This window comes from Balaenoptera physalus, assembly GCF_965194825.1.
Source record: "Balaenoptera physalus genome assembly, chromosome: 16".
NCBI lineage: Eukaryota > Metazoa > Chordata > Mammalia > Artiodactyla > Balaenopteridae > Balaenoptera > Balaenoptera physalus.
The window spans coordinates 55,473,983-55,501,661 of record NC_138898.1 but is presented as its reverse complement, the minus strand read 5'-3'; the positions used below and the strand labels follow the sequence as shown (position 1 = coordinate 55,501,661).

At 52.8% G+C, this 27,679-nt stretch overlaps 2 protein-coding genes across 6 annotated transcripts; one reads left to right on the top strand and one right to left on the bottom strand.

Annotated features, from left to right (window-relative positions):
* Nucleotides 1-128: 128 nt before the first annotated feature.
* Nucleotides 129-13,525, top strand: EEF2KMT (eukaryotic elongation factor 2 lysine methyltransferase). 4 transcript variants are annotated; one of them, XM_082429073.1, is made up of 8 exons: nt 141-295; nt 2,150-2,212; nt 4,107-4,187; nt 4,799-4,900; nt 5,566-5,852; nt 9,849-10,144; nt 11,392-11,541; nt 13,275-13,525. In XM_082429073.1, the coding sequence occupies exons 1-8, from the start codon at nt 200-202 to the stop codon at nt 13,373-13,375; spliced, it is 1,176 nt and encodes a 391-aa protein (XP_082285199.1). In that variant the 5' UTR covers nt 141-199; the 3' UTR covers nt 13,376-13,525. The 4 variants fall into 4 exon arrangements, with proteins under 4 accessions (XP_082285202.1, XP_082285199.1, XP_082285200.1 ...); XM_082429074.1 differs by lacking the exon at nt 5,566-5,852 and adding an exon at nt 9,632-9,765 and having other exon boundaries at nt 142-295; nt 11,297-11,541; XM_082429075.1 differs by lacking the exon at nt 5,566-5,852 and adding an exon at nt 9,632-9,765 and having other exon boundaries at nt 150-295.
* Nucleotides 11,572-25,058, bottom strand: ALG1 (ALG1 chitobiosyldiphosphodolichol beta-mannosyltransferase). 2 transcript variants are annotated; one of them, XM_082429072.1, is made up of 14 exons: nt 24,810-25,056; nt 23,800-23,877; nt 23,563-23,666; nt 22,013-22,161; nt 20,446-20,535; nt 19,998-20,108; nt 19,126-19,247; nt 18,905-18,943; nt 18,529-18,588; nt 17,703-17,813; nt 16,455-16,569; nt 15,475-15,550; nt 13,647-13,748; nt 11,572-11,877 (listed from the first exon to the last, which is right to left on the bottom strand). In XM_082429072.1, exons 1-14 carry the CDS (start codon nt 25,009-25,011, stop codon nt 11,836-11,838), a joined length of 1,401 nt encoding a protein of 466 aa, XP_082285198.1. In that variant the 5' UTR covers nt 25,012-25,056; the 3' UTR covers nt 11,572-11,835. The 2 variants fall into 2 exon arrangements, with proteins under 2 accessions (XP_082285198.1, XP_082285197.1); XM_082429071.1 differs by having other exon boundaries at nt 11,572-14,362; nt 24,810-25,058.
* Between the last annotated feature and the right edge of the window lie 2,621 nt (nt 25,059-27,679).

The following is a 27,679-nucleotide window of genomic DNA, read 5'->3' as shown; positions in this document are numbered from 1 at the left end:
CCCGCCCACCTCCGCAAGCACCTCCGGCTGGCACCGCCTCCTGAACCCCGGCTCCCTCCCTAAGCCCCGCCTCCCAGGACCCGAGCGGCGCCTGGCCCCGCCCCAAGCACCACTCCGGCTCCGCGCGTTGCCTCGGGCCGCCTCCCGGCGTAGCCCCGCTCCCCCCGTCTCTCGGGCAACGCAGCGGCCCCGCCCCGCCATGGCGCCTGAGGAGAGCGCTGAGGCTGCGCCCCTGCTGCGAAGTTTCGAGCGCCGCTTCCTGGCGGCGCGCGCCCTGCGCTCTTTCCCCTGGCAGGTGGGCGGTGGGGAGCGCGGAGGGCGGGTGGGGGGCGCCGGGGTTGCGGTGGGGCGGGGCTCCGGCCTCATACCCCTGCTCGCCCAGCCACGCGGCGGCCACTGCTCCCTCGCGGGTCCCGGCATCACATCCGGTTCCCCGGGCATCGCTGGGGCCCGCGCGGGCTGGCGGCGGGGAGCAGTAGGTCCACCTAAGCACCCTTGGGCCCACCCTGCGCTCAGCCCCCAGCTCCCTCCTCCCCTGGGCCCTTCCCGCCCTCCGCTGTTTCTGCAGACTGAGTCCCACGAATTGAAGGAATGCGGGGTTTCCTCCCAACTCCTTTTTTCGCTGGGTTTTTAGGGTCATGGACAGTTTGTGCCTTTTTTAGCGAGTTATTATTCTGGCCATTGGGTAACAGCTGCTGCTGCTCATTTAAACAGCCCACGTCCTCAGGGCAGCGGGAGACCACGCTGCGTTGAACTCAGCGACCAGGTCACAGACCCCTCGGGCCTGGGTGTTCTCTTCTGTGTCAGCAGCATTGGACAAAGCCTTCTCAGAGGCAGCTGATGGAAGAGACAGGGAGGTACAAAACAGTCCAGGAAAGAGACGAAAGAGTTCACTTCCCTGCCCTGGGGACCTGCCGTTCACACAGAGGCGCATGGCCGAGGCAGCAGCTTCTTTCTGCCAAGGCCAGGGCTCTAATGACACTGCGTCCTTTATAATCCATAATTCAAGTGCGGTGAACTCACTGGGATGACTCAGTTTGGACATGTATTCCTCCCCAGGTCTGCCCCATCTTAAGAGTGGAGGTTAGTCATTTGTGTTTCATTGACATAAACCATTTAGCATTCTGGGAGATCATTTCCCGTCAGAAAGGAATGTGTACATTTTTTAACCCCAAATTTAAACCTTCATGACAGCATCCATTGGGCCCAATTCATATCGACTGTAATTGTGCACGAGTGAGTGCTTACTCTGCACCAGTCCCATGCTAAGTGCTCACTTAGGCTCACCCACAGCACCCATGTGGTGAGAACTATTCTTACCATTGGTTTGACTAGAAAAGAAGTTGAGAGCAGCATTGGAGCACTCAGACCTGGGAGACAGACAGCCTGCTTTGAATTCTGGCCCTGCCCCACCCCACACAAGCTGTGTGACCTTGGGCAAGTGACTTTGTCTCTCTGTGCCTTCATATTCTTATTAGTAAAATGGGTGTATAATGATGTTTAACCTCATAGGGCTTTTGTCAGTATTACATGAATATGTGTTAGCTAGTATTTTTTATTCTGTCAACAGATGTTTACAGAATGCCTTCCACAAGCCAGGCACCAGGATCAGCAGAATACAGACAAAGCCCTGATTAGATGGGAGAGCCAGAGAATAAACAAGTAAATGAATAAGCAAGAAAACACGGGGAGATGATGGTGGCTGGAAAGTCAATAAAACAGGGAAATGTATCAATTTAGGAGAGTCGGGAAGGCCTTCCAAGGAGGTGACATAGGAGCTGGGACCTGAACAGTGAAGCAGCCAACCTGCCATGGGAAGGTTTCAGGTTGCCCACCAGGTGTTAATGCTGTGGCTCCCCCTGTAATTCCAATTCAGCCACGGAGCTGGTCTGTGACCCAGGCAAGGCTAAGCTGCCAGGGCTAATGCAAACCAAGAGTCTGTCTTCTGATCTTTCTCTGCCTCATCCAGGTGTAACCCGGGACTTCTCAAGGTCAGGCTTTCAGCCGCCTGTGCCTTCCACATCATTTGGCCCTAGTTCCCTGGGGAGAGATCACTTAGCATTTTGCCAACATGTCCCACTGCATGTGTAATGTTCCTGTGATAATGCTCTTGAGATTTCTTTCTCTTCCCCCCTCTCTCTTTGAATAGAGCCTAGAAGAGAAATTAAGGGACTCGTCAGGTTCTGAGCTGCTGCTGGATATTTTGCAGAAGGTAAGAATCATAGAATCACTGGAACGCATCAGTGGCCTGATTTGCCCATGAAGATGTAACAGGTGCACACGTATCCTTTAAAAAGAAAGACGCTGCATCTGGGTGTGAGCACCTCAGACAGCTCCGGCTCTTTTGTTTTCTTAGATAAAGACATCAGAATATACAACAAGCTGCATGAGAGGAGGGAATCTGAGGGATGTTTTTTTAAACCATCTGCAAAGAAAGTGGAGATGACAGCTGTAGGAACATCTTCTAGCATTTGCTAGCTGCTCAGAGACTTTTTTTCTTTACGTTTAAGGGGAAAAGAAGCAGGCAAGTCTTGCCCACCCGTGTGTCTTTTCTAGTTGTGGATGGGCCCCTGCTTTTTGTAGGTGGGGTTTGGACTCTAAGGTGCATCTGGGTGCGGGTAGAGGAAGGACCACCACTCTGCCTGGCCTGTCCCACTCTGCCTGCCCCTGGCCATGTGGGTCAGGTGTACATCACACTGCATCCGGGCTCTCTACCCTTTTAAGGGTCATGAATCCTTCTGAAAACCCAAAGGTGTGGACACTACCCCAAGGAAAAAATGCTCCAGAAGAGTACATTTTGTGTACAAATGCATAGGAGTCATACACACCCCTCCAACCACTGGTCCTGTCCAAAGAGCCCAGGGTCAGAATTCCTGTCTGGAGGGTGAACCAAGAGTATCCATCTGACCACTGTGTCGAGAAGATGCAGCCAAGCTAGGGAAGATTCCCAGGAGATCCAGCAGTTCAGGACTGCGAGCTCAGACCTCTCTGAGGCCGTTGTCATGCAGTCTGCTCTGATTTTTCACCCCAAGGTTAAAACCTAACACCCGCCAAGCCCCTGAAGAGTTGTGTGGGCATTTTGTTGCCCTTGAGTAAAATCACGTCCCTCCAGTCAGCAGGTCCCATGTGACACAGCCCCTACTCTCACTGTTCCCGTCCCCTGCCCTCCCTCCCAAAATGCCAGGTGGGGGCCTGCACAAGTACCCAGCTGCCTGGAACTCGTTCCCCTGCTCTCTGCTTCTCTCGGCTTCAGCCGAAGTGTTGCCCTCAGAGCCCCCATCCCTCTCCACTACATCCCAGGCAGAGCCCCCACCTTCCTCTCTCCTGGCCAGCGCAGCACTCCACCCGGGAGTGTGAGCTCCAGGAGGGCAGGTGCTGAATCTGCCTTGTCATACCACTTGGAGCTCTCACCCCTTCCATGGAGCCAGACAGTCCCACATTTGTCCTCACTACAAACTCTAGTTCCTGCTGGCTGCTCTGGAATGGGGCATGTCTTAGTCCTGCTATAACAGAACCCCACAGACTGGGTGGCTTGTGAACAACAGGAATTTATTTCTCACAGTTCTGGAGGCTGTGAAGTCCAAGATCAAGGTGCCAGGAGATTCAGTGTCCTATGTGGGCCCACTTCCTGGTCCAAAGACGCTGTCTTCTTGGCTGTGTCCTCAGATGACAGAAGGGGCAAGGGAGCTCTCTGGGGTCTCTTTTATAAGGACACTAATCCCATGTATGGGGGCTTTACCCTCATAACCTAATCACGCCCCAAAGGCCCCACCTCCTGATATCATCTCAGTGGGTGTTAGAGTCAACATGTGAATGTAGGGTGGACGCAAATATTCAGTCTACAGCAGGGTGTTAGCTTGAGTCCATACGCCCTATGTTCCTGCCCAGAAAGGGCATTAGAAACACTGCCATGGTCTGTGCCACTGTAGTGGAGAAATATTTTTAGGAAAGGGCTTATATATTAAACTCTTTCAGATGCATAAGGGTCACCCAGGGCCAGAATTCCAGGAATCGGATAACTGGGGTTTGCCCTGTATTCCCTTGAAGCTCATGGGAGACTTAAGGCGGAGTCTCTCCAGCAACCCACACTGTGTTCCTCGTCACAGACCGTGAAGCATCCTCTGTGCGTGAAGCATCCACCGTCAGTGAAGTATGCCTGGAGCTTTCTCTCAGAGCTCATCAGAAAGGTCAGTGATGGGCACTGTCCATCTGGTAACCAGGCAGCATCTAGGACTTGGCTGGCTTTCCAAATATGGGCTTTGCCTGTTGGAGCTCAGATCCATCCCATACTCTTTGCCTGCTCTACAGATCCCCATATAGCAGGGGGCTCCCTGGGCAACTGCTCCCAGCTGGGTTCCACCAATGAGAAGCCATGGAGGGGGGGAGGAAAGGAGGGGCCAGGGTACTTCCTCTGTGCTTTGAGGGGTCTCCAGCAGTGGCTGCATCTCCTCTGTGGTCCTGGTCCCCCATGGAACCTTCCCACTCCAACCAGGAGCCCCTGAGTGTGAGAAATGCCACCTTCTCCCACTGTGCTGCCAGCTCTCACATATCCCATTTCTCCTGCCCTGCACTACACCTCACCCTCATCCTCTCTACACCTCTCTTTGAGGTCCCCCAGGTCCCCCCACCAAGTGATCTGTATTAAGTCAATCACATCCCAAGTCTCCCCTCCAAATTTGGTGAAAATCCTCCAGCCATTTTTACAAGTCATAGTAAAAGCAAGCAGGTGGAACCTTGGTTTGATTCACGAGGGTCAACTTAATCCTCTTGCTGAAGCTCTCGCCCTGCCCGCCCCCAGCACGAAGCTATCCACACGGAGCCTTTGGACGAGCTGTACGAGGCGTTGGCGGAGATCCTGACGGCCGAGGAACCCACCCGGTGCCACCGGAGCTACCTGCTGGTAGGAGACATGCGCCCTCCTCCACACACACAGTTGATTCAGGCTCCAGTCAGCCTCATGTGGCTTCAGTCCTGACGCCTCAGCTCTGCAGTCTTAGACGAGGTCAGTTAACCTTCCTGAGCCTCGGTTTCCCCACCTGTAAACCAAGCACTTCAACAAATAACACCTGTCTTATGGGGTGACTGGCGTTAAATTAGGTAACACACATGAATTGCACAGCAGCGACCTGGCACTCAGACCTCAATAAATATGTGATGGATGGATGTTACAGGACAGCAGTCTCTCCCCGCTGTCCACTGCCACCATCACCAGGCTGACCTGGTGCTTGGCCTTCTCACTGGTCACCTGGCTTCTTACCCCACAGAAGTCCATTCTACACACAACAGTTTTTGTTTTCTTTCTTCTTTAACCTTTTATTGTAAAACAAAGATACAGAAAACCATGCAAAAGAATTAGATTATCGAATTGTCGCAAGGCGGCCACCATGGTAACTACCAATCTAGCTAAGGACTTTGGCAGCCAGCCCACAAAGCCCTCATTTAACCCACCCCAGCCCTCCCTCTCTTCAGAGTAATCACTCTGAGGTCGTACCACTGCCATGTGCACCTCTGGACATAGTCTTGCCCATTAACTAGGTCTGGCTCAAAATTTCCCTTCATCCGCAGGTCCCCCCAGCTCCTTCTCTTCCTGGTGGTTTGGCCTGGACAGCTTTCCACAGGCTGGCTTTTGGTCGCACACACGTGGTGCTGTTCAGCTTGTTCCTCTGTCCTCTGTTCCCGAAAAATTGGCAGCTGGATTCACAGGTTCACTCGGACTCTTGTCTGTTTGACCCCTTTGGCAAGAAAACAGCCTGGGTCCTAGAAGGCACATCATCTATTTTTTATCCTCTTCATGGTAGCACTTGTGGGTGCTTAAAGCTTAGACTCATTAATTCATTGAAGGATGCAAAAAGGTGATTTTTCTTATTTATTTATTTATTTATTTATTTATTTCTGGCTGTGTTGGGTCTTCGTTGCTGCGCACGGGCTTTTCTCTAGTTGCAGTGAGCGGGGGCTACTCTTCATTGCGGTGCGCAGGCTTCTCATTGCGGTGGCTTCTCTTGTTGCGGAGCACAGGCTCTAGGCAAACGGGCTTCAGTAGTTGTGGCACACGGGCTCAGTAGTTGTGGCACACAGTCTCAGTTGCTCCATGGCATGTGGGATCTTCCCGGACCAGGGCTGGAACCCGTGTCCCCTGCATTGGCAGGCAGATTCCTAACCACTGCGCAACCAGGGAAGTCCCGGTGATTTTTCTATCATTTTGTTTTCATTCATTAGCTGGAGAAATTTTATAAGGAAATGCCTCCTTTCATCCGTATTTGGTTACCTACTGGTACAGCTGGTACAGGAAAGGCAGAATACAGACTTCTTTCCTTTTCAAGATAGTGAATTGGTTTCCTGTCATTCCCAGTAGGGGTTCAAACCATTGCAAATCACGTCGTTACTGAAGCTCAAAATGTGCTATTTTGAGTCACTTCAAATAGGCTTCTTTTTTTTTTAAGTAATTTTATTTTATTTATTTTTGGCTGTATTGGGTCTTCACTGCTGCGCATGGGCTTTCTGTAGTTGCAGCGAGCGGGGGCTACTCTTCGTTGCGGTGCGCAGGCTTCTCATTGCAGTGGCTTCTCTTGTTGTGGAGAACGGGCTCTAGGCGCACAGGCTTCAGTAGTTGTGGCACGCGGGCTCAGTAGCTGTGGCCTGCGGGCTCTAGAGCACAGGCTCAGTAGTTGTGGCGCACACGCTTAGTTGCTCCGCGGCATGTGGGATCTTCCCAGACCATGGCTCAAACCCGTATCCCCTGCACTGGCAGGCAGAGTCTTAACCCTTGCGCCACCAGGGAAATCCCCTCAAATAGGCTTCTGAGTCCTTTGACATCACCTCATAGTTTTCTTACTTTAGTTTATGTCAAGCTTTTCCAGACTCATCTTGTATGTTTCCTGCCCCAGACCTGGAATCAGCCATGTCTTCAAGAAGCCCTAGTTTCTTTTAGTGGGAAATGATATTTAGAGACCACAGTCTGGGCATTAGGGATGATCATTGCTGCTGTCTAGGCCTTTCCATGGACAGAGCTAGGATATGGGTGGAGATACATAGCCATACTTCTTAAGAGAAAATACCTCATGAGTCCATATTGATGTTTCAGATTCAGGATCAGAAGGGTTTTCACTCAGCCTCTTCTGCATTGGATCCCTATCTCCTTTCTTCTGCTCTGGAAATTTTGGTTCTCAAGAGCATGGGCATGATGTTAGGATATCCCCCAACTGCCTTTGGCTTATCCCATATTATTCGTGCATGCAGCGATCTCAGAACAACAGCACTAATCCCTCACACCAACTGTGGTTACTGAAAACAGCGTAAGGTTTTATATGTGTCATCCTCGTTCTCCCTACATAGTCATCCTAGAGCCGTTACATAGTATCACCACAAACTCAGCAGCTCAAAGCAACATAAATGTACTATCTTCCAGTTCTGTAGGTCAGAAGTCTGCTGGGCTCAGCTGCTTTCTCTTCTTTGAGTCTCACAGAGCTAAAATCAGGGTGTCTGTAGGACTGGGCCCGGGGGGAGGACCATTCCAGGCCCTTCAGGTCGTTGGCACAATTGCGTTTTCTGCGGTTGCAGGAATGAGATTCCATTTCCTTCCTGGCTCTTGGCCCGGGGTTGTTCTCAGCTTCTAGGAGCCGCCCTGTCCCCCTGACTCATGGCCCCTTGATTCCAAAGCCAGCAACCACTTCAAATCCCTCCTGCCTCTTTTTCTTCTGCATCTCCCAGACATCAGCCCTGATGATTAAATCGGGCCCACCTGGATAATCCAGGATCATTTCCCCATGTCACGTTCTGTAACCTTAAATGCATCTTCAGAGTCCCTTTGCCAAGAAGCAGAGCACAATCATAGGGTCCTGGGATACAGGCAGAAACATTAGCGACCTCGTGCACATACTGTAGTCTCTTACTTTTCAGTCTCTGTATTGGTCCGTATATTGATGTCTCTGTAGCCATTTTGGTTGTCTCAAGTTCATTTTCTAGGAGGTTCTTTAAGAAGGGCTCATCGGATGGACCTTCCCAGACTTCTTGCATGTTGATAACAGATTGAGCCATTTTTACTTGAATCTTGACTCACACCTTCTCTCCCTGAGTCTCTTAAATATATTTCTCCACTTTCTTTGGCATAAAGCATCATTGTGCAAAAGCCTGAGGATAATTTAATTTTCTTTCCCTTTTATGTCACATGCCCTTTTCTCTTAGATAGCCAAAGCATTTTTTTTCTTTAAAGTCCAGTAATTCTATTAGACTATGTCTGGAGGTTGTGATCATTCTGGGTCAGTGACCTCGGGTGTAGTGTATACTCTTTCAGTATTCATTTCAAATCTGTTTGTTTTCTCAGGAATGCTTTCTTGAATTATAATTTTTAGTATTTGTTCTTTGCTTTCGTTTCATTAAAAGTACCTAGGGCTTCCCTGGTGGCGCAGTGGTTGAGAATCTGCCTGCCAATGCAGGGGACACGGGTTCGAGCCCTGGTCTGGGAAGATCCCACATGCCGCGGAGCAACTAGGCCCGTGAGCCACAACTACTGAGCCTGCGCGTCTGGAGCCTGTGCTCCGCAACGGGAGAGGCCGCGACAGTGAGAGGCCCGCGCACCGCGATGAAGAGTGGCCCCTGCTTGCTGCAACTGGAGAAAGCCCTCGCACAGAAACAAAGACCTAACACAGCCAAAAATAAATAAATAAATAAATTTATAAAAAAAAAAAAAAAAGTACCTAAAAATTTGTGGCTTAAACAACAGAAATTTATCATCTCACAGTTCTGGAAGCTATAAATGCAAAATCAAGGTGTCGACAGAGTTGGTCCTTTCTGAGGCTGCGAGGAAATGTGCTCCGGGCCTCTCTCCTCAGCCTGCAGATGGCCGTCTTCTCCCCGCGTGTGTGTCCTAATGTCCTCTTCTTATAAGGACACAGTCAGATTGGATTAGGGTTCCCTTATGTCCTTATTTTAACTTGATTCCCTCTATAAAGACCCCATCCTCAGGAATTCCCTGGCGGTCCAATGGTTAGGACTCCGTGCTTTCACTGCCAAAGGCAGGGGTTCAATCCCTGGTCTGGGAACTAAGATCCCGCAGGCTGCACGCTGCAGCCAAAAAAAGAGGAAAAAAAGACCTCATCTCCAAAAAAGGTCCCATTTTGAGTTGCTGGGGCTTAGGACTTCAGCATATGAATTTTGGGGGGAAACAATTGAAACCATGACAATCTCTTAATTTATTTTTGATTTTTAAAATTTCGTTCCTTTTCACTTCCTGTTTCTCTTTAAGGTTTATCTGTTTTTATGTTTTGGTTTGTTGTTATGCTTATGCTTTTTTGAGTAGCCTTTATTTCTGAAATGATGTTTTCTGTTATTGTCACACATTTCTAAGTGTTTCTAGTAGCCATTCAGGCCTTGCCCCGGGGCCCTCACACCCCCACTACCGGAGCAGGCAGTTTCCCTCCTAGGCGGGCTCTGGGGTCACTGTCCTCGGGTCCACCACATGCCCTGTTGCTTCCCTCTTCTGTCTCCACTGACACGTTGAGCTCACGAGGGTTGTGTCACCTGCTCAGAACCCGCCAGTGGCTCCCCATCACATTTAGACTCAAATCCTAATTCCTTATGTGATCCATGCCTGCCCTGGTTGCTGGATTAATTCTCTCTCCCTGTTTCTGCCTAGCCCTCCGGGGACTCTGTCACGCTCTCCGAGAGCACGGCCATTATTTCCCACGGCACCACGGGCCTGGTCACGTGGAACGCTGCGCTCTACCTGGCGGAGTGGGCCATGGAGAACCCAGCGGGCTTTGCTCACAGGTGACCTGGGGGTGCAGGGCTGGGCACCAGGGAGGTTTGCCACAGGGGCATCACAGACACAGCCGCTTCTCCCCGTCATGCAGGACTGTCTTAGAGCTTGGCAGTGGAGCCGGCCTCACGGGCCTGGCCATTTGCAAGATGTGCCGGCCCAGAGCATACGTCTTCAGCGACTGTCACAGCCATGTCCTCGAGCAGCTCCAAGGGAACGTCCTTCTCAACGGCCTGTCATTGGAGCCAAATGTCACCGCCCTGGCCCAGCACCCAGGACACGACACCGCCGATGCAGAGAGCCCCCGGGTGACGGTGGCCCGGGTGGACTGGGACGTTGTGACGGCCCCTCAGCTTGCTGCCTTCCAGCCAGACATCGTCATTGCCGCAGGTACCGCCCAGCTCAGGCCACTGGAGTGTGGCCTCCCTGAAGCTCCACCTGGCTTTCAGTGCTGGGAAGGGGACGGTGAGCGCTGCCTGGTGGGAGGAATGATGGGATTTGGGTCGTGTGGGCCTCCAGGGTGACATCAAAGCACAGAGCGTGCCTCTTGGGTGCCCTAAAGCCACAGCCCTCCCATTTGAGACAGTGGCTATGCCTACTGCCACGCTAATGGTCCATCCTATAAAGGAACCAGCTCTTCCCAGCAAGGCCTGCGATGAACAGAACCGGCCCCAGGGCGCCAGACTAGGGTGACCAGTCTTAGCCAGGCCCCAACCCAGCGGACAGACTTCACGTCCCTCTCCAGCAGCCTGAGGGAGGCCTCTCAGTTGCCATCCAGAACCTAAATGAATAGGCCAGAGCAGCCCCACAAAGCAAGGGAGCTGAGCTGGCCCCACCTACACCCCGTCTTCAGATGGGGGCAGAAGTGGCCACAGCAGCCTTCCTTTCAGGACCACAAAGAACGGCATGATCCTGATTCCTCTGCGTGCCCTGGGCCAGGCCGAGGGTCGGGGAAGGAGCTCTGGGTGCCCCCACCTCTGTCAGCACCTGCTTCCGTGCACACTTGTGTGTCCCTGAGGCCGAGGGCTCTGCCTGTGTATCTCTGTCCTAGGTCCTCAAAACGAGTCCCACAAGGAGGGACCACCCACTCTGGTGCAAGGATGGGACCCTTGAGGGAAGGGGCATATGGTGTGGGCACCAACGGGCCCATTGCCCTCCACGGCGCTCCCCAGCCCCATCTGGCCGCTGGTACTGTGCTCTGGCCTGGCCATGGCCCTGAGACCCAGGCCCAGAGCGGCTGGAGCACAGAGGCTAAGCAGCTCACCCCTGCAGGCCCGGCTGGTGGGCGGGAGGGGGCTTGTCCCCCACAGGAAGGAAACGAGAAGTCGGAGGCAGTCAGAGTTTGCTTCATTAAGCATCTTCTAAACAGGCCATAGGCAGAGAATTGATTTTTTCTTTTAAAGGAACACCAGTGAGTCCTGGATATTTTTCACATGTTGCAGTGTCTTTCAGCAGCTTTTTTTCTCTGCTAAGGGTTTTTTTTACCCCCGTAATTTTCTTACCGTCCAACAGCACGAACCTAATAGAACTGCTGCTTTCCAGGCCTTCACCCTGCTGCCCATGTCGGCACAACCCAGAGGCCTCCATCCTGGGGTCCTGGAGGAGCCCCTTCCAGTAACCTGGGGTTTTCATCGCAGATGTGCTGTATTGCCCAGAAACTGTCCTCTCCCTGGTTGGGGTCCTGCAGAAGCTCTCTGCCTGCCAGAAGGACCAGCGGGCTCCTGACGCCTACGTTGCCTTCACCATCCGCAACCCAGAGACGTGTCAGCTGTTCACCACGGAGCTGGGTGAGCCCCGGGCCCCTGGCCGGGCTGCTGACTCTGAGGGGCTGCCACCCAGGCCTGCAGGGCCACTGCACTGGCCACACACAGGACTCCAGGAAGGCAGAAATCAGGAAAGTAAAAGAATGGGGCCCTGGAGACAAGCCAGGAAGCCCCAGACCACAATGTGCTGAGCCAACGACCCCCCACCCTCCGCCCAGGAGGTCAGCAGAGGAGCCAGGGCCAGGGAGTTGGTGCTCTGGGAGGAGACGGCTAACGCGGTGATCTCAGAAGTCTGAGACCAGCAGTCCTACTGTGTGTTTAGGGCAGGTTTTGATAGGCTTCAGGCCTCGGTTTTCTTGCCTGTAAAACGGAAAGGATGGTGGATGCCAGCTGGTATCAGGGTAGATGAGTTCTGGCCACACAGCAGTCAGGTGCAGGCTCTGGAGGTGGGTCCCAGGTGGAGCTGGGCCACCCCTCTCCAGGTCCTCATTCATTGTACAGCAGAAACATCCACCTCAGAGGTGGAACAGGGCTGGCACGAAGGGTGTGCTCGGGAAAACGGCAGCTGCTGTTACTAGATCAAGCGCGCAGTAAATGGAAGAGTGAGTGATGCTTTAGAGAAGGGGGTGGGGTCTGCCTGAGTTGGCACTGCTGCAGGCGGGCACTGTTCTCAGACCTGACCCGCGTCAGCCCCTCTAGCATCTGGGGCGGGGGGGGCGCGGTGCTGCCATCCTCTGTCTCACCCGTGAAAACACCGGGGTGCAGGGCAGCTGAGTAATCACCCAGGCACCCATGGACTGAAGCCAGGCAGCCGGCTCCCACTCTCCATCCCCCCACCCCATAACCCCCACCCTGCAATCCCCACCACGAGCCAGGCCTGATCAGGGTTTCCTACACATGACCGGGCAGCAGTGCAGAGCCCTACGCTTGCCCCAAACCCCCACCCCCCAAGCAAAGCTCTCCCACAGCTGCCTCTGCCAACAGAGAGGACCAGCGCCCACCCCTGTACAGCGTGTCCCACTGACTGACGGGGTGTTCGGCCTCGAAAAATAACGAAGTCCTTCTTCAGATGCTTATGTGAAAAAATATCCACGCTGTATTTTAAGAAAGCTGAGTGCTAAACAGCATATACAGTATAAACTCATTTTTTTAAGCTCATTTTTATTAAAAAAAAAATAATTGTCATGTTAATACACATATGGGGAAACTCCATACACACCAATTAACATTATTATTAACATGTTATACCTAGACGGCAGTATCATGACACTTACACACTGTATGTCTAGTATTTCATTCTTATAAATACTAATTTTTCATTCCTAAAAAACTGATGACAAAACAGGTCTTGCCAGGGGCTCATCAGACATCTGTGCTTACACAGAGGACGTGAGCCCCTCTGATGCAGGTCCAGCCTCTGAAGGCACCAGGCTGAGCAGTCAGGCAGACGTGGGTTCAAACCTCAGCTCCTACTGAGCTGTGCCTGGTAACGGGATGGAGGACCCAGATGGGGCCATGACTTTCCAGGAATGCACACGGCCCAGTGGGCAGACGCGGCAAACCTGGCTGCTGTGAGCTGCTTACAAATGGGATTCCTGGTCCCACCCCTGGAGGCTGATTCCAGGTGTCTGGATGGGGCCTGGAAATCTGTAGTCTGTACTCCCCCCACCCCCAGGCCTGTCCCAAAGCCCCACACTGATAGGGTGGTGTCCCATCCCCAAACCCCACATCCTGAGACGCATATGTTCTGTCTCCAGGCCGGGCTGGGATCCCGTGGGAAGAAGTGCCTCGTCACGACCAGAAACTGTTTCCCTACGAAGAACACTCAGAGATGGCAATTCTGAAACTAATGCTGTAGATTTAAAAATGGTTTTGAAGAATAATGTGAAAATTAAATCACTGTCCTGGAAAGAATCTGATAAAACTTCCACTGGACTTGAATGTTTGAAGAATGTTAAATTCTGAATCGGGAACCACAAACTGTTCTAATAAAATATAAACTGTTCAAGCGTGTAGGTACCCCTCTCTGCCAGCTGGCTTAGTTGTTAAGAAAATCACCATAAATCAGAAATGAAATTTTTGGCTCAGAGATCAGCATTTCATTTGCGCAAATAAAAACAAACAGATACCAAGTATGTTTCCCCCAACCTGGACGCACATCCCTCGCAGAGCCAAGCCCGCTGCACACGTGGCACGTCTGACTGCCCTTGCAGGGCGGTGGGCTGCAAAGTCTGTTTTCAAGGCAGGAATCAAAATATTAGGGACACGACCAAGCAATGCTGGGAAAGGCAGACACCAGGAGACAAAACAAGGATGCAGAGATGTTCAAGACGACACAAATATCAGAAAGGTCATAAACTGGGGGAAAGAAAGACTCATAAGACAGGAAGAGAAGAAAGAGAAGGGATTCAGATCCTCCAAAGATGAAAGCAGGCTGAGCCAGCTTCCTGGGCAACAAAAACTCCTGATTATTAAAAGTAACTTCATTCCCCAGGCAGTGCCCGCTGCCAGCCTTTCAGCTGCCATCCACCAGGAGGCGCTGCTCTACAGAGTTTGCCCAGGGACTGGCCAGCAGTGGCAGCTGTGAGGAGGGGAGTGGGCCGGCTCCTGGGGAGGAAGATGAAAGGTAAGGAGGGGTGAGTGTCAGCGTGAGGGTCTCTCCATGACGTCGAGCACAGGACACCTCAGGAGTTTCAGTCGTTGGCCCGAGGGGTCATGTGTCCGTAATCAAAGGGAGCACTGTCTGCTTCCAGCTCTCATCCCAGCGAAGCTGCTCTGACTCCCGGAGGTTCTTGCAGAACTGGTTCAGTTTGCCAGCAGGATCAGGAAACTTTGAGAAAAGCATCTAGAAGACCAGAACTTACCTCATCACTGCTTCCTGCCCCCACCCCAGGTTCCACCCGGAGCTGCCCCTCCTTCCCAGCAGCCCAGGCTCCTGCTGCACCCCAAGCCCAGCTGCCAGGCCAGTCATTCTGCCAAAACCCTCCCTCCTTCACCACACTTCCAGAACCACCACCAGTGTCCTGGGGTCTCCAGCGGGACTCCCGCTCTGGCCCAGCTTCCACACCAGGCCTGGCTAACTAACCCTTCTCAACAGCTCTGACCCCAATGTCCCTGACCCAGCAAGCCCCCTCCCTCACCAGGCGCAGGGGAGCCTTCATGGCCCAGCTATGCTCTATCTCCTGCTCTGCTCCGACCTGATGGCACAGCCAAGCTGCAGTGTTCACCATCCACACCCCATGCTCTGCCGGCAGCCCCCCGCCTCTGCCTCTGCAATGCTCTGCTGTTCCTTCCACCAAGAGCTGGCCTCTACCCAGCACTGTCCTGCCCACGTGCTGAGAACTAGGTGATGCCTGTGTTCTTTCCAACTCTGCTAAACTGAGGTGTCTGCAGACGCCAGCCTGTGGGCTACATGCGGCCCTCCGTCTGTCTTTGTAAATAAAGTTTTATTGGAACACAGCCACACCCCTTCATCCACAGATTGTGGATGCTTTCACGTTACAACAGAGTTGAGTAGTTCTGACAGAGACTATGGCAAAGTCTAAAATGTTTTTTTTCTGGGCCTTTCCAAAGTCTGTTGCCCTTGGTCTCAATGATCAAGAATGATGACGTGTTACTTTTTGTAATTTGTAGTAAGAAATAAGTATCCTTTGAAGATGCCCACCCATCTCATAAGGCCGGCCCAGGAAGCTCCCTCGCTCCTCACTCTCCCTTCTCAGATCCAATCACCCCCTAAACAGCACACGGTCCACCTGGCTCTAGCATCACTGTGTGGTGTGAGCTCCGTAAACCCAGATGGCAGGTGGGGCGAGCCCTGATCCCCCCGGGACCCAATGGGGCCCAGCCTCTGAGACCGCTGCTCGCTCACCCAGACACAGCCCGGGGCCACCCACCCAGCTGCAGGAACAAGGAATCTCCAAAACCCTGCAAGCCGCAGTGTGGGAGCAGACACGCTACCTGCAGCTGAGCTGCCAGCTCCTCTGAGTCCTCGAAGACCAGGCCATTTTCCTCATGTTTCACAAGCTCGTGTAAGCTGCAGAGAGAATGGGGGGAGGTCTGAGAGCTGCCTGGAGGAGATACAGAACCCAAGCTGCCCACCTGCTCCCCCACAACTCCACCCACCCGCAGGCTAAGCTGGAGGCAGGAACAGTCAGTCTGGTTTCAGGAAGCCTGTTCTTAGATTTGGCGTCTGAATAGAAAAAAGAACTGGCAGGATACACATTAAAAATCCAAACCAATTTGGGGAAGGAGGGACAGTAAAGGGGTATTTGGACTTTTTGTGCTACATGCTCTCTTTAGTGAGAACGTTCTTGGTAAGTTCTGCCTTTTTTTTTCTTAATTCCACAGCAGAGAAACCAGGTAAAAGGCAGCCCTGCTGGAGGCAGGCTCAGAGGTGATCAGGGGGTTGATCCCAACACGATCTGAACTCGGGGTCCAACATCCTGGATTTCCCATTCAGAAGCTGGCTCCTCAGCTCATGGTGGGGCCACTGTTTCTAGAACCTTTTCTAACACCATCGTCTCCAAATGCCCTCTCCTGCCCATCTTTGCCAGGAAGAGCGGAGACAGAAATACACTCATTCAACTGATTCGAACCCAACTACATGAGCTCAGACTAAAGGGACAGAGAGAGAAATAAGTCCATGTGAGTTGTGCGGGCAATTCCAGCCACCATTCCACCCTGTGAGCACAAGCCCCCAAGTAGAGTACTTAAGACTCCAATTTTTATTCAACATGAGCTCTAACTAGAAGCCACCCTGTCTGGTGGGGCACAGCCCACCCACAGGGACCAGAGGGCTCCTGCTCCCTATGGGTGGCAGAGCTGCACAGATGGGGAGGTGGAGCCCTCCAGGGAGCTCTCCCGAGCAATTCTGCTGGTTCCCCCCCAGCTGCTGATTTGAGAACCTAACCCTGGGAGGACTGGGTTTCCGCTCCTACCACTGGAAGTTCACGGCGCACACAGGCAAGCAGCACCCGAACATGTCCACCACCTTCATGGGCAGGTCCAGGCCACTGGAGGACCGGTGCAGGCAGACGCCCAGGTCTGCAGACCCTGCAGGGCGAGGGTGAGGGGGCCATCAGCTCTGGCTATATGCCCGGTGACCACACATCCTGCAGGACTGTGGACCGAGGCCTGCGGGGAGGAGTGGAAAGGGGGCAATAAAGGCCCCAACCCCGCGTACGACTGCCTGGGGTTGGCCGAGCAGCCTGGCAGGAGGCGGGGACACGGAGGTGCTTCCCACCTGCTGCTCCTGGCCTCTCGGCCCTTTCTGAAAACTACCTGCCCTGTCACCAGTGTTTTTCTTTAAACTGACCCCCTTTTTCTCCTTAACCACGCTGTATTTTAAAAGAAGCCACAGCAATGATTGTTTAATGGGTTCTGAGTTTCTGCTTGGGGTGATGAAAATGTTTTGGCAAGAGACAGTGGCGGTGACTGCAAAACACTGTTGAGTGTAATTAATGCCATTGAACTGCATACACTTAAAAATGGAAAAATGGTTAAAATGGCAAATTTTGTTATGTGTATTTTATGACAATAATTAGAAAAAGAACCCAAAGCAGACCCAACAGAAAACCAGCTGTCGCTGTGAAGATAAAGCCAAGGAAGCAACCTCACATCACTCAGTGCCGCTGGAGCTCCTGCCTACAAAAACGCTCCCCGCCTCCCACTCCGGAGACAGCTTAGTGGCTGCTGAGACCTATCAGCACCGAGCCAATAAGCCCTCCCCTAGGGGTCAACAAAGCAAGAGAAGGGAGGGCGGCCCCTTCTCACTGGGAGAGTCCACACTGTTTACCTCGTGGTCTCTGTACCTCCCAGACTTGGGAATTGGCCCCAACCCAAGCCCCGGCCAGCCCTTCTGCCCAGGGGAAGAGCAGGATGAGTGGAGGGCGTGGAGGCCAAGAGCACTCGGAAGTAACCCTGGCAAACAGGCAGGGAGGAGGTGGCACACCAGGAAACAGTCTCATTCTCCAGGAGTCCAGCCAGGGCCCATCCCAGCCTGAGACCTACAAGTGTAGGGCCCCTGAGCAGACCATGGCTTGAAATCATTAAAGGGTTAAAAAAACAAAGAATATGCAAAAGAACCTGGTAAAACATTCACTATCTGGCCCTCTTCAGAAAAACTCTGTCCCCTGCCCTCAGGTATTCCCTTATAAACCCCCGCCCTCCCCCTGCAGGCCTCTTACCTAGAAGCAAGGGGTAGTCCTCGGCCTCCAGCCATGGGGTACAGACCTGGATGTGCTGGAAATGCTTCTGGCAGATGAGGTGGCTGTAATACTCCTTCAGAGGCCCTTTGCCTTACAGAGAAAACCAGAGTCACTGCACTGGGCCCACATCTGGCCCTGTCCCCCAGCCCCAGGCCTGAGAAGCCCCTGCAAGGGCGTGAGCAGAAGGCCCACCGGCAGCAGCTCCAATCAGGCCCCCGTCCAGGCCCCTTCCAGAAACGACCCCCAAGGGGTGTGCACCTGGACTGCTGAGGCCAAGGCCGTTCCCCCAGCAGGCCTTGGGCTGGGAACACAGCCAGGATAAACTCTGGCCGGGCACCAGAGTGCCCACCAATACAGCTTCTCACACAGACTGCCCCTGTGCCCCGCCCAGATCCCCAGGTGGCACAGCATGAGCAGTGGGCTCCTGCCGCCCCTGGGCGTCCAAGGGCCTGGAGGAGAGGAGTGTCCAAGGTGGGGCAGCTGGCTGAGGACCCTCCTCCTCCAACCAAACCTCCTCTGCCTCTCTTTGGAAACACTTTGACATTGGACAGTGGATTCTCATTTTTTAAAAAAAAGATGCTTGGAAACTCAGTATCTCTGAGGTCACGCTATCTGAGATTGAAGTCTAGACTCCATGCCCTGCCATGAAGCCCTTCTGAGCCTCAGCCTCCCCCTGTCAAGCTGGTGTAGAAAACCATACATCAGAGAGTTGGGGTGAGAATTAATGAGACAACAAACATCACAGGCCTGACATGCCTCCACTGCCCCGTTTAATACAGGAACAGGGATGGTCCCAGGTGGATACCTGTTATAACACAGACCAGAGGAGGGAGCCTTTCTCCATCGTCGATCAGCTGTTCGAACTCTGTGTTTAGGAAAATAAATATATGATAACCAAGCTCATGTAGTCGGGTGAGTGAGGGGCTGATGCGAGGGGATGGGGGAGAGGAGGAGGGAGCACTGCTCCCAACCATGCAATCCCTTCTCCTGGAGGTGGCAATTCAGAGCTAGGCTGGTCACTCGCTGACCCAAACGGGGACTCACGCCTGCCACCTCCACCCAGTGGCCCTGGCCCTGGGGTCAGGAACACTCTGCCGAGGACATCACGCAAGGCCAGGTGAGCATCCTGCAGCTCAGCAGCCCCCGACAAGCCCAGCCCCTGATCACAGCCATACACCTACTTTCTAATGCTGCCAACAAGATGGAGAAGTCTTCATCCTCTACGGGAAAAGAGAACCGAGTGTCACGGGCCAGTTTCTAGATGCCTCCCCACCCAGCTCAATGTGCTCCCCTTTCTCATCGAGGCCCCAAATACGTGTGGGGTGCAGGCCTGGCAGCGGCGAGAACACAGGCTCAGCCAGGTGCCCCTACGAGCCCCAAGTGCCCGGGCGAGTCCTGAGACCTGTCCAGCTCGTGCTGCTGACCAGAAGGGCCGGCCGCCCGGGAAGGCGGGTCACCGTTCCACTCTGGGCGTCCCGCTCCGTGAAGGCCGACCTCTCCATGCCCGGGTCCGAGGGTTCTGAGCTGAAGGAGCAGAGAGAGCCCGTGAGCTGCCACAGAGCAGGCCCTTGGGCCTGAGAAACGGCCATTCTCCCACCAGAGTGAGGCCCGCAGGCTCCCAGTTGTCGGGGTGCAGCCACGTCAGAGCCACCAGGCGGCCCTACCACCCAAGGCCTGGGCACAGACCTGCACCTTGCTTTGTCTCTTACCTGTATTTATGTGTTGCTAGGTGCTGAGGTCGCAACAGCAGACAAGGCCGACTCAGCCCGTGCCTTCACGGGGCCTTACTGTTCTAATCATCCCCTAGACTTAAGATGAGGACGCTGTGACCCCTCCAACTGCCCCCACGTTACTGAGAGGAACAAAGACCAGCTGTATGGAGAGCCGCTCAGAAGGGCTCTCCCTACCCCTGGGACACGCCCAGAGAACACACAGGTGCACAGACACTGCCATGCGGTCAGGAACCACTGGCAGGAGGGTAAGGACACCCACAGCCTAGTACAGGGCAAACGCTTCCTTAAAGGGCCAAAGAGTAAACACTGTAGGCTTTGGGGAGCCATACGGTCTCCGTTGCAAAGCCCAGCTCTGCTCTTGTAGTGTGGAACCAGCCGCAGACAACATGTAAATGAATGAACGTGCTGTGTTCCAATAAAACTTTATTTACAGAAACAGGCAGCAGGCCTGCAGCCATAGTTTGCCATCCCCTGGATTAGATCTCCAGGTCAGCAGCGAGCATAAAACAAGGCAGCTGAAAGCTGAAGACAGCAGACTTACCAGTCCCTGAATGCAGAGTAGGTGCGGCTCAGCTTCATAAAGAGCTGGTGTTGCAGGTCCAAAGGCGTCTCTTTAAAGAAAGATGCTGGCTTGTCGTAGACGGTCACAGCTCTGCAATGAGATCATTGGGGGGCTCTAGGGAGGGGCAAAGAAAGGCCTAAGGAACATAAGACCCAGAAGTATCCAAAAGAAGAAGGGTGCTTAGGTATCCAAGTCTCAACAATAAGCTTTAGAATTACTTGGAGAAGCACAGAGAGAATTTCTAACATGAACACTTCCTGGACCATCTGGCTGGCTGGGAAAGAAACTCTAGCTTCCTCCTCCCTCAGCCTCCCCAAACCAGTAACCACCTCCCAGAACCCTGGGAGCTCCCAATGCCTTGCAACATGACACAGCAGCTGGGAGTCAACGGCGCTGGGAGGGACCCCTCGCCTCCCGAGGCCCCTACTTGATGCCCCAGTTCTTTGCCAGGTCTTCCCGCATCGCATTGGTCACACACAGGTTCAGGTGGGACAGGCGTCCGCAGAGTTTCTCATACCTGAAAAGACGTATCAGTGGTCAGCCCAGAGCTCTCTGGGCCAGGAACCACCACCCCAACCCCATGGGACTCGACACCTTCTGATACAGAAGAGGCCGCAGAGCTGGGATCTCCCAAATCAGGTCACTGGCGAGGCACCTTCCCCGTGTTTGCACTGAGTTCTACCGCCTGTGCTATTATTTCCCTCACACCTTTCTTTAGATTGCTTTTCAGCTTAAATACAATTACTTTCAAGAGAAACCATATATCACTACAGAATGGAAAATCCAGTCTCTCTTGCCATAAAATGAAGGAGAAATACAATAAAATCTTGTTATTAAATCTCAGCCACACTGCACTATTCCCTGCAAAGGCTGTGGGGCTGAGGCTCGCTCCCAATGTGTTACAAAGGGAGTTTAGCAAATGCTAGAAAGGCGTTATCAACAGATTAGCTCCAAACTGAGACTTGAGCCCTGGTGACAGGGCAGGACTGAAAAAGAACTGGAAATGAACAGGGTTATTTCACGTGTGTAGGTACCATGGCCTGTTCCTCACTCAGGATGCAGAGAAAGCTCTGGAGTTGGACTGCCTGGGATGGAACTTTGGAGCTCACACGTATTAGCTGTGTGGCAAGTGACATGAGGGCTCTCAGCTTCGGTTTCCTGGTTTGTAAAAAGACAGCTATCACAGGACACCCTTGCTGGGCAGCACTGGAGTCTGAATGGGATAAAGGCTTGGCCTGAGGCCTGGCATGCAGCAAGCGCTCACTGATTGCTGCTGTGACCACCACCCACGAATGACCCATCAGGGGAAACGCCACAGCCGGCCAATGGCTTGAGGCTGCAAGTCCACACCGAGGCAGATGGTATAACTCGGACTCAGAACACAACATTGCTTCCTCCTCCAGGTCCAACCTGCTCCCAAGGCCCTTCTTCCCTCTCCCTGTCTCATCAGCTGCAGCAGACTGTGACCCACGTCCCCGTCTGCCAGCAGCAGTCTCCAGTTTCCATTTGGGTATCTGGTATGGGTGCACCTGGGACCCCAGCTCTCCAGTGGAGCACTTGTCCCAAGCCTGAGACAACGGGGTACTGAAGCCCCCCAGGCTCAGAGGGAGTCAGAGGACGCCAGGTGAGCAGGAGCCAACCACAGGTCTGCTCTCTCCACTGAGCCTGGTGGGGTGGGGATGAGAGCGAGGGGCTCCCAGAGCCTGAGAAACACCTCTGGAGGAAGTGTGGAGAGACATGAGAGGGGTCCTGAGGACACCATTTTTGAGCTCAAAGCCAGCCATTTCTCAGGACTTTTCAGTTTCATGGGCCAACAAATGCCCTCCTTTGCTCAGGCCTGTTTCTATCACTTGTCACCAGTGTCAGCCCAACTCCCCAGCCTTGCCCTCACCCCCACAGGGCACACGGGAATCAGCTTCCCCGGGTCTCCGCACTGGCCCTTCTTCCCACCACAGTTTGGGGACGATGTCGGCACCCTCATCCCAGACTCTCACCACTTGGCCAGCAGAACAAGGGGGTGGCCGGGGCCGTGCACCAGACCCATAATGGAGTAGCCGTAGTTGTGCCAGTCGATGACGAGCTTGCTCCCGCAGAGGCAGCCTGCAAACCAGCACACGGCAATGGCGGGCAGGCCCGGAGGGTTCTGGGAAAGAGAGACTTGAAGGAAGAGAAGGAAACCAGACCACGGTCGAGGATAAACCAAGCAAAAATAAAGTACATGGCAAAGAGTCAATTATCTTTACAGAGCTCTTGATAATCGATAAGCAGAAGAAAGACCCTCCTCCTCACCAAGAGGTATAAACAGTCATAAAAGAAAATTGACCAATCTGAGAAGTCCAGGATCACTGATACTCAAGGAAACAAAAAATACTCAAGGAACAAGGAGGTACCATTTTTCACCTATCAGAATGGAAACTCTAAAACACCTAATGATACCTGGTGGTGGTGAGGATGGGGGGAAGAGGCCTCCCTGTTAGGTGGGGGATAAATTGACCCAACCTTACTCTAGGACTATCCAGTAACACGTCACAACATTTTGAAAGTGCATGGACTCTGACCAAGCACTTCCCGTCCTAGGAATTTATCCCAAGGAAGAAACTGAACCCATGCAAAAGACTTATGTTCACTGATACTCTCCACCATACAATTTTAAAAGTAAAGGGCTTCCCTGGTGGTGCAGTGGTTGAGAATCCACCTGCCAATACAGGGGACACGGGTTCGAGCCCTGGTCCAGGAAGATCCCACATGCCGCAGAGCAACTAAGCCCGTGCGCCACAACTACTGAGCCTGCGCTCTAGAGCCCGTAGAGCCCATGCTCCACAACGAGAAGCCACCGCAATGAGAAGCCCACACACCGCAACGAAGAGTAGCCCCCGCTCGCCACAACTAGAGAAAGCCCACGAGCAGCAATGAAGACCCAATGCAGCCAAAAATAAAGAAATATAAATAAATAAAATTTTTTTTTTAATTTTTAAGTAAAAAAATCAGGAAGAATCTGAGTGCTCATTAAGATGAGACTAAACAAATACATTAGGATACATCTCATATCAGGATACAATACAGTCAATTAAAAGAAGGAGCTTCTCTACGTTAAGAAGCAGTGAAGGTAAGTCTAAGAGTGGAACTCCAGAACTAGAGTGACAACCTGGTTCAAATCCTGACTCCAGCACTTCCTAGCTGTGTGACAATGGGTTACTTACAGAACCTCTCTGGGTCTAGGTTTCCTCATCTCTAAGTGTAGGTAACACAAGAACCTACTTCTCAGGATTGTTGTGAAGAATTAAATGAGATAATGCATGTAAAACACTTAGATATGTAACAAGTACAAAATAAGACTACCTGTAAAACACTGAAAAACAGTAGGGATGAGTACCATAAATAGAATGGACACATACCATAGGCTCCTACTCATGTTTTTAAAAGTCTATACACACACATGTGAATATGCAATTTATTTACCAATCTGTACATTTTTTTAAACTGGAAAGTAAGGAAAACTGTTAAAACAGTGGTTCTCACAGCAGGAAGTGGAGCTGACACATACCTGGAGAAAGATGTAAGCTGCTGGCTTCCTGCACATCAACTTCCACAGCAAGTGCACTGCCTGAAACACAACTTTGACTCCATACTGGAGAATGTGGGGCCCAACTGCAAGTCAGAAAACAACCATCACTAGTAAAGGAGTTCTTGGCGATTTGCAGATCCCCCCACCCCATGCTCCCCGCCCTCCCCCCACACACACACACAGATTCCGAGAAATCGGGAGGTGACTGCTTCCTACCTGCAAGTCTCTGAAGTTCTGTCAGCCTCACAATCCGAATTCTGTCGCTCTGCAAGAGCTCATCGTGGGGTTTGGAGGCTGAAAAGAATGTCCCTTTTAATGTGCTGGAGAAGATGATCTAATTTAAAGTCAGATGATCCCCGCCCCACAGGCTGCAGAGGGGAGAGTGTTTTGGAACCTCTCTGTTCCTCATTAGCCAGAACAGAGAATGAGGCCAGTTCTTGTCCAGATTCCACCTGACCACCCACAGAGGGAGGGCTGGAATCTTAGCCATTTTTACTTAGCACAATGCCTGGCACATAGTAGGCACTCAAGCTGACCTAGGTTCCCTGGACGGTGGAATTATCACACCATAGGGAGACCCCTAGGAAGTCTCACTCCAGCCCCTCACCCTGGGGTAGCAGACTCTAAACAGGGACCAGAGGCAACCAGTGCTATTCCTTCTTTCCCCTGACATGGGATAGAGCTACCTTTTAAAGATGTCAAAGTGGGGGAAGATGGAGGAGCGGACACCCCTGCCCCCGCACACTGAGGGAAAACCGCTGGACATCCTGCGAAAAGGAAACATCGCCTGCGTGCAGAGTTCTGCGCTGAGGGTGAGGAACGGAGAGGAGACAAGTTGCCTGTCGGCTCAGACACTGCCTGACAGAAGCCTCAGAGATGTGCTTACCAGCACTTGCCCTGGGGTCACACCCACCCGGGTTCCAGTACATCTTTCCACTTACTAGGAGTAAGTGAGACTATGCACTGAGTTCATTTAGCTTAGCGCAGTCCTGGCATATGCCAGGCGCTCGATTAATGCTGACTGTTCCTAGAGACCCACCCAGCAGAGGCTGGGCAGAAACCTGGGAACCGCTGTCCAGGCCACAACCTGGCTCGTCCAATCTCGGAGAGCTGCCCGACGGAGGAGAGGGAAAAGGGGCGTCCCCGCCTCGGCCCCCGTGGGGCGGTCAAAGCCGAGGGTCAAAGGCTGAGAAAGCAGCCTCCCTCCCAGGCCCCCGGGCACTCACTGCAGAACCCCAAGAAGGTCACGGAGAAGCCGCGCTTGGCCAAGGACAGTGCGTGGTACTGCATGCGGGGACTGCGGCCCACGTCGCCCAGCACCACGACAATCACGTGGCGGGCCGCGCGCTCCCACCGCCAGCGCTTCCACGCCACCAGCAGCAGCAGCGGCAGGGCCAGCGCCAGCAGGGCCACGCAGGAAGCCGCCATCTTGGCGGGCCGGCAACCATCACGTGACCGCGCTCCCGCCGGCTGGGCCAGCTGTCCGCAGCCGCAGACCGAGCCTCCTAGGTGGGCGGAGGGAAGGGAGGCGGGGGCGTGGTTACCTGTTCCCTAAGCCGGGGCCCGCGAACCTCCAACCTGGGAGCGGAGGTCTAGTGGTATTAAGGTAAAGTTGTTACTATGTAGGGATCTAGGAACATTTTTTTATTCAAAGTTCTAAGATAATTTAAAATATAGTGAGATAACAATTTGGATGAAACGCATAAGCATAATGTTGAGAAAAGAGACCAGCCAGAGTGCATACTGACTGGTTCCATTATATAAAATCAAAACTACTCTTTACTGTTAGAAGTTAGAGGGGTGACCTGCCTTGGAGGGTCGGGGAGTGAGTGGGAGGGGGCAGTGGGGAGCTGGTGGGGGTGTCCTGGTCTGTTTCTTGATCTGGGTGCTGGTAAGGTGGGTGTGGTCCATTTGGGAAAATTCATCAAGCAGCAAACATTCATTTTTCAGGATGTATGTTGTACTTGAATAAAACATTTAAAATATAAGGAGAAAGAAGGAGTTCCCTGGAAGTCCAGTGGTTAGGACTCTGCACTTTCACTGCCGAGAGCCGGAGTTCAATCCTTGACGGGGGAACGAAGATCCCATAAGCAGCATAGCACAGCCAAAAAAGAAAAAAAAAAGAAAGGAAAAAATAGAGACAGAGAGAGAGAAGGACAATGAAGGAAATAAAAACCAGAATGATTTTAAGTATCCATAGTAAGAAGGGAAAATTTCCCCACTGACCCTCCTGTCTCACCTCCCAAAGTAACCACACTAAAGAGTTTTGTGTGGATCTATGTGACAGCGCTTTGACTTTGAAAGGGGTCCCCTTGAAGCCACCCCCTCTGCCCTCGCCTTGGGAACTGCCCCAGAACCTGCACGGTCAGGCACAGCGACCACCTGCCCTCAGCCCCACCTCACCCACCCACATATTAGAAAAATGACACAGCGCCTCCTCCCTTGGTGAGAGCCTGGATGGGGCAACACCAGGGACCCTAGAACCCAGCTCAGGACTTGGCATGTATCTCATTTGCTTCTCCCAATAGCCCTGTGACTCCCCTTCTTACAGATGAGGTCATTGAAGGTCACAACATTAGGGAGTGTGTGGCAGAGGCAGGGCTTGAAACCTAAGGGTAGAAGAGGGTAAGGGAGGACGAGTACATACGTACGGATGGAGGGATGGGCAGACAGACACCATGGGTGGCCTCGTTAATGCCCCAGTTCCCAGGGAGGCCTCTGCCTTCGGTTACATTGCCAGGGGTGTGAAGCTGGAACACATGCCCTGCCCACTCCGGGCACCCTCTGAGGTGGGACGGGGCTGGGATCCAGAGACCTCGGCCTCAGGGGTGCCTTGATCTTGAGCAAGTCACTCTCTATCAGTTGGCTTTCCTGACCTGTAAATTAAGGGAGGGGGACTTCACATCTCAGAGCGCCCCTCTTGTTCTGATGATCTAAGAGGATAAGGACCAGGCGCCATGGTTGTGACAAACCAGAGGTAAACGCCTCGTCCTGGAATATGAAAGCCTGATTGAGGAAGGCGTTGGGATCATTTCTCTAGGGAGACAGAGAAGCAGGATGCATCACAAGCCAGTCCTGCTTGTACTGCTGGCCCACTTGGACAACGTCACACATGAAATTCAGTCCTCCCAGAGGTCAAGAGGGTACTGTTTCCCTTTCCAGAGACAGGAGGCTGAACCTTGGCAGAATTTCCAAGATTAAGATGTGGACTCCGGGGACTTCCCTGGTGGCGCAGTGGTTAAGAATCCACCTGCCAATGCAGGGGACACGGGTTTGAGCCCTGGTCCGGGAAGATCCCACATGCCGCGGAGCACCTAAGCCCATGCACCATAACTATCGAGCCTGTGCTCTAGAGCCCGCGAGCCACAAGTACTGAGCCTGTGTGCCACAACTACTGAAGTCCGCGCGCCTAGAGCCCATGCTCCGCAACAAGAGAAGCCACCGCACTGAGAAGCCCAGGCACTGCAACAAAGAGTAGCCCCCACTCGCCACAACAAGAGAAAGCCCCGCGCACAGCAACGAAGACCGAACGCAGCCACAAATAAATTTTAAAATAATAATAATAAAAATTTTAAAAGAAGAAAAAAAAAAAAGATGTGGACTCAGGTGTTGGAATCCCTGAACTACCTCATCCTAGCTGTGAGACAGGGGGTCAAAATAAGTCACTTTCCCCCCAGAACCTCAGATTTTAAGGTACAAAAGGGGATAAGAATAGTACCCACTTGAGAGGTTGTTGTAGGGGTTAACAGAAGTGATGATAGTGACAGGCTTCACCTGGAACAGTCGTTCTCAGTGGCACACCCAAGCCAGCAAAAAACGGTTCTTGAGGAGTAAAGAAAAACTTACTCTTTTTATGTATAAAGCGCAGATATAGATACAGCACACAAACAAATATGCAATATATCTGTAGTATTAAAATTTCACCAGGGGATTTCCCTGGTGGTCCAGTGGTAACGAATCCGCCTTACAATGCAGGGGATGCGGGTTCGATCCCTGGTCAGGGCACTAAGATCCCACATGCCGCGGGGCCACTAAGCCCTCGTGCCACAACTACTGAGCTCGCACGCCTCAACTAGAGCCCGCGTGCTGCAAACTA